Genomic DNA, 5,989 nt, shown 5'->3' on the forward strand with positions numbered 1-5,989 from the left:
CTTTTCACCAGCCGCGTGCAGGCTGGCGATGTTATGCAAAAAGTTGAAAAGTTGCGGATCCCTGCCCATCAGCCCTCTTGAGCTTTTTTAGGTGCGCGCGTGTGCTGGTCGCGGCTCGTCTGGTCAGCTCATGCCTCTGTGGGCTACGCAGTTGCTCGGAGGCGCCAGCTTTTTGCTCGCCATTGCCGCAACGGCCCTCCTGGTCGTCGAAGGGCTCAAGAATGGTCATGCAGCCCACATTGTTCTCGCTGTTTGCTGCATTCTCGCTGCCACTTTGGTGCGCCGATGGCCTGCACCCGTGTTGCCTTGTCTGAAAGAATACATTTTGTGTCTGTGCTTGCCCTCACGGTCCAGCTGGCGACCCGTCACCCTTGCCAGTTTTTCTTCATTGCCCGGCTCTACTTGAAGGATTACCTCCAAGATCGCAAGGTCGTTTACCTGGCTTGTGCCCTTGTGATTGTCCTGAGCTGCTGCGGTACGTCTTTGCTCCCTGACGCTCGGTCTGCTGCCTCTGAACATAATATCTCAATTGCCCCACCAATTCCCACGTTACAGGTCTCTTGTATGCGACTGCTTGGGGAGACTCGTCGTGTCCTGATATCTTTGCCAAAGCCTCGTGTGAAAAGGGTCTTCTTGACAAGAACGGCAACTGCCTCGATATCAACATCACCACGGTGCGCAACCGTGTTCTTTCGCTTTGTTGGTTGCATCACACTCGCCTCGACTCATCCATGCCCCAACTACTGATCTGGTCCGATCCTATAGAGCGCCGGCACTTGCGTGCAGCTTTCAGGGGTGAGTGCTTGTTGGTTGCAATGTCGGGCTTGCAATGTCGCCTTGGCCCTGTGTCTGGACAAGCTGTTTTGTTTATTTGTCTCCCGTTCATTTTCTCCGTCTCTTGCCCGTGCCTCTGGTTATCTGTCTTTGTTTGCCTTCTTCCCCGCCTCTCTTTCCCTTTGCTCGACTGAAACTCAAACTCACACTGTTGTGTTGCCCGCAGCACACCAACCAATACACAGCCAGCGCTGTGTTCTCGCCAAAGCCAACTTGTACCGAGTCAGTCATGGCCATTCAAAAGTGCGGCTCCATGCCCAACATCACTTGCACGCCGTGCAACAACACCAATGTTTCTACACCCGTTAAGTTTTCAGAGGTGTACGCTCAACAGGCCGCCGCGACAGATGCCAAGGATGCTCAGGCCACCAAAAATTAGCCACCAAGCATTTGATCGTGTGCACATGTGCCGTCCATGTTGTTCAAGCGCGGGAGTGTCGATATGCTGCCTGGGCCGCGTGGTTTGTCTTTGTTGTAGAGCACAGGCGTCTGCGTGATATCCTTAAGCGCGTTGGAGCAAGTGAAGTGTCAGCTTCTCCACCTCTAAATGTCGCACGCGTTCTCCGACCCTTGCTTGTGCGCCCCTCGTTTCTATCGTTATTTGTCCTGTCAGTCAGGTGCATTTCGCCAAAGTCCACTCAAAAATACTTTCAAGCTCGGCTTCCTCTTCCTCGACAACCACACCAGGCAAAGCTGCTGTACTCTGGCTGTCTAACCCGACGGGTCAGATATCACTCGTGCACGGTCGGTTGCACAGTTTGCACTGAAGGCAAAAGTTTTGGGGGGCTTAGGCTGCAAATAGATGCCAGACCCTGATAACGTGACGACTCGGTCAGCTATGTAATTGCTGTAACTCAAAGCGACCAACAGTGCGTGTCTAACAGGCAACGTGGTCAGTCCTACAGAGGGCCGCCAATCTGCACAGCCAAGATGTCATGCCAACGACAGGTTGCAACAATAAAATAAGAGAGAGAAATGAAGGGCCAAGCCACAAGAAAGACGTTGGAATCCTTGCCCATCACTAGATACCTCGCCACTGGATCCGACTCAAAACAACAAAAACAATTCGACATCTAGAGTCGAGACTCCGAGCTGTTGGTGGCGTCTTGGTCATCCGCATCGCCATCCGCATCGCCATCACCGTCCGCGTCATATTCCGAGTCCGAGTCGTTGCGCGCCAAGCGGGCTTGCAAAAATTCGAGTTGATTCTCAAGCAGGGCCATGTGCTGCTTGAGGGTGTGAAGATTTTCCAGGGCCGAATGGAGAACCCGTTTCGTGGACATGCCATTGAGACTGGCAGCCATGGCACTAGGACTGGTTGGGAGGGAGGAGAAGGGCGAGCCAGCCTCCTCGAGTGACGCGTCCGTTTTAGCCTTTTTCAAAGGTCGCCGTGCGTCAGTGCGAGGCGCATTTTTCAAAAAGCGTTCAATGAAGACCATTCCAAAGCAAGCCCAAGGGCACGGACGCCAACGCTGCCAGTCTGGATACACCATGCCGTCGAGCGTGGTGCCAGGCAATCGTAGGCTCTGGCCAATGTGTTGAACGGCAGACGGGAAGCCATGGTGCTGCTTGCAGGCCAAACACTGGTATTTGGATTGGAGTCCATTGATACGGCAAAAGTTCATCTTCGACTCGTGAAGTTGCGTTACAACGGCCAGGTCAAAGACGTCGCGTGGAATGGAAACGTCCATCAGACGCTCCCGAATCTCTGGGTGGGCCAGAGCCATGCCCAATTGCTCCTTGGTGCGAATTTTCTGCCAAGAACAAACGCGAACGACAGCAACGGCGACAGTGGTCAAATGCACGCGGGCATCGAGGGCAGCAAAGTCCCATGGGTGGTCGATATGATCTGCCACAGGGAACAAGCCGTCAATCTCCAAAAGCCATGTTTCATCACATCGGAAGCTTACCTGTAACTTGACAATATTGAGCTCCTTTGTAGCCTTTTCGCACCAGTGTTCATTTGGTGTGATGATGCCAAAGTGCTGAAATGAAATGGCAGTGGTGTCAGGTGGTGTCAGGTGTGTGGTCGCCGTCGCTGCCGGACAGGGTGGCAAACACAGGCAGGAGGAGCGCGAGAGGGCGAAATGCGACTGCACCTTGCAAAAATCTGGGTCTGAAGGGCGGATGAAGAAGCTGGTGGGGTACTCAAAGGCTCTGACTGGCAGGGAGAGGCCAGCATCAAGTTTGGCATCATGGTTCTGGACGTTTTGGACGAACGACGGTGCGTGATGGGCCATTGAACTGGGCGGGGCTTGAGAGCTGGCAGTCGAGGCCTGCGAGCCTTCTGGTAAAAAGGTGTCTGCATGGGGGCACGTCATTGAAGAATCGTATGAGCCGAGAGAAGAAGAAGAAGAAGAAGCGGAATCGAGAGAGAGAGAGAGAGAGAGAGAGAGAGAGAGAGAGAGAAAGTGAGCGAGCGAGCATGAATGATGAACGATGGGTACATGTATTCCAGGATCCACCCAGGGCTATGATGAACGATGGGTACATGTATTCCAGGATCCACCCAGGGCTCGGGGCACAAATGTTGCTGCTTGCTTGACTTACGAGAGGCCATGGTGGGCTTTCACAAGTTGATCGGTGGGCCGCTTGCGCCCCCCGCCCTGTGTACATTGACAAAGAGCTTAAAACTGCAATATCTACACGCGTGTTGGATGCCAAACAGTGGATGCATCGGGGGTAAGAAGTGGGTCACATGCAGCACGTGAAGATCGGGATGAGGGGTGGCAGCACAATTTTGCAGTTTTCACGAGGAGTGTAAACTCACGATTCCCACGCGCGTGCGTGTGTGCATCAGGTTCTTCAACTATCAGAAACCAGTGCCGAAGGGCAGCAAGTGCGACGACAAGCCGGCGACAGGAGCTTTGGGCAAGGGCTCCAGGCGCCGGCAGACGGAACACGTTTGCTTGAATGCAATCGGCTGAGCGGGTGAATCGTGGAGGTCAAGTGAGGACGGCGTGGGTCGAGCGACATGAGCGACAACCAAGTGTCAAGAGCGGTGGTGGTGCGTGGAGGGAAGGCTGTAGGATGAAAGGGATGGGGCGGGAGATACAGGCCCAGCAGGTGCTGGGATTCAATCTTGGGATTCTTGGATAGGTTGGCTTGTTCAGTGGGACACGCGGTAAAATCAAGCCGCCCCGCGACCAAACAAAGCGGGAGGGACGCGAAACGAGCACAAACACGTCTTTGGGGCAAGCGCTGGCCATGTGAAGAGGGGGGCAAAGGGAGGGAGGGTGGGAGGGGCTCTGCGCGGTCTGTGAATCCACAGCATCCATCCAAACACACGCAAAACGTGACACGATCGCAAGAGAGAGAGAGAGAGAGAGAGAGAGAGAGAGAGAGAGAGAGAGAGAGAGAGAGAGAGAGAGAGAGAGAGAGAGAGAGAGAGAGAGAGAGAGAGAGAGAGAGTGTGTGTGTGTGTGTGTGTGTTTGAGAGAGAGAGAGAGAGATTGTGATGCTGCAACATGACAACAACAACAACAACAACAAACAAAATGAGAAAACGCAGCAACTACAATAACACGGAAAGTATCGACATAAAGTATAGTGAAGGGGCCGATGACAAAGGTAATAACTATGCGATCAACGACATCAACGACAGTGACACCCAAACGCCTTTGCAATGGATGGTATGACGAGCAAGCACGAAGAAGTTCCATCATCATCACCATCACCACGACCACTGTAACCTCCACCACGACACCATCACAACGGGATCCCAGCCTTCGTCCTCGCCCACATCACATCACACACACACACACACACACACACACACACACACACACACACACACACACACACACACACACACACACACACACACACACACACACACGCACACACACACACACACACACACACACACACACACACACACACACACACACACACACACACACACACACACACACACACACACACACACACAGAGACAGGTGTGCGCGGACAAAAATACTCGGATGGAGGCGAACATGGACACGAACAAGGAAGGATGAGGACATTGGTGTTTGTGGTTTTGCAGAGGTTGCCGATGCGGGTGAAAGGATGCTGGGGACCATGGGCAGGGAGGCAGAAAAAGCAAAGCCGAATCGAAAAAGAACACGGAAGGATGCGGACAAGCAAGATATGCGGGAGCGGGGCGATGGAGGCGGTAGCAGCGGATGTAAGGCCAACAACTGTTGCGTGTGCCAGTCAAGTCAAATCTGGAGCGAAGATTGCTTCATGTTGGTCGTGTAGCGGTTCGATGTTTGAATGAGTGCGGCGGGTACTATCAAAGCACACACGATGCCATAAAGAGCACACTACGAAAGACTCGATCTAATGCGTGCCGTCACTCTGAAGACTTCGGGTTGGATAGGTTGGTGCACCGTAAACACAGAAGGAGCGCAAAACACTGAACCACTGGCGGGGACAAAAGAAGAAGAAGAAGAAGAAGAACAGGAGGAAGCAGAAGAACAGGGGGAGGAGGCAGAAGAACGAGGATGCAACGATGCCATGGCATGTCCGAGAGAAGGTTGCAGCCGACTTGAAAGTCAAGAACTGAAATCAAGACCAACGCACAGACCAACGCACAGATCACCATCAAGCCAAAAGCAAAGACCGAGCCGTGGCTCATGCACAGATCACAGGCGGACGCACAGACAACGCACAAACTGATGTATAGACGATTGCACAGGGCAGACAGAGGCGGCGGCATTGGCCGAAGCGAAAACAAAACACCGGCCAGCTATAGGCCAGGCCGAGGCACAGACTGATAGAGATACTAGCAGGCCGAGGCACAGACTGATAGAGGTACTAGCAGGCCAAGGCACCGACGAACAGCGGCACTGACAGCTACCGGCACCGACGAACATCAACGAAGCAACGAAGCACGAATCACCCCAGCATGGAGGCGCCATGGAGATATTGACAAGGTGACATCCCAAGAGCAGAGGCACTGATAGGCATAAGGGAGCAGGGCAATGCTCCAAACAGAGGCGCGACACAAGACAGGGGTGGAGACGAAGACGACAGCTTCACAAACAGAGATGGAGAAGGGAAGCGTTGGCGAGGAAGGCCGGGTGTTGAGTTGTTGCGTATTTGATGTGAGATGCTTTGCTCAAACATGCACTGTCCCTCTGTGTGCGCCTTTTGCATCTGTGTGAAAGAGGAA

General features: G+C 53.4%; 2 protein-coding genes across 2 annotated transcripts in view; one reads left to right on the forward strand and one right to left on the reverse strand.

Moving 5' to 3' along the window:
* MONBRDRAFT_33718 (uncharacterized protein) overlaps nucleotides 1-1,482 on the forward strand; it is a 2,307-nt gene extending 825 nt beyond the window's left edge. Inside the window, exons 4-9 of the mRNA XM_001748431.1 lie at nucleotides 1-51; nucleotides 152-277; nucleotides 379-475; nucleotides 556-674; nucleotides 766-795; nucleotides 1,001-1,482. Coding sequence (XP_001748483.1) covers nucleotides 34-51; nucleotides 152-277; nucleotides 379-475; nucleotides 556-674; nucleotides 766-795; nucleotides 1,001-1,213 — 603 coding nt within the window. The 5' untranslated portion in view covers nucleotides 1-33 and the 3' untranslated portion in view covers nucleotides 1,214-1,482. The remainder of the gene's footprint in view (nucleotides 52-151; nucleotides 278-378; nucleotides 476-555; nucleotides 675-765; nucleotides 796-1,000) is intronic.
* Nucleotides 1,483-1,907: 425 nt separating this feature from the next.
* MONBRDRAFT_28058 (uncharacterized protein) lies at nucleotides 1,908-4,810 on the reverse strand (the record flags this gene model as incomplete). The annotated part of the gene is made up of 7 exons (XM_001748501.1): nucleotides 1,908-2,588; nucleotides 2,745-2,819; nucleotides 3,055-3,136; nucleotides 3,385-3,440; nucleotides 3,605-3,643; nucleotides 4,130-4,294; nucleotides 4,595-4,810. The coding sequence occupies 7 exons, from the start codon at nucleotides 4,808-4,810 to the stop codon at nucleotides 1,908-1,910; spliced, it is 1,314 nt and encodes a 437-aa protein (XP_001748553.1).
* Between the last annotated feature and the right edge of the window lie 1,179 nt (nucleotides 4,811-5,989).

Source organism: Monosiga brevicollis, genomic scaffold, assembly GCF_000002865.3.
Source record: "Monosiga brevicollis MX1 MONBRscaffold_23 genomic scaffold, whole genome shotgun sequence".
Lineage (NCBI taxonomy): Eukaryota > Choanoflagellata > Craspedida > Salpingoecidae > Monosiga > Monosiga brevicollis.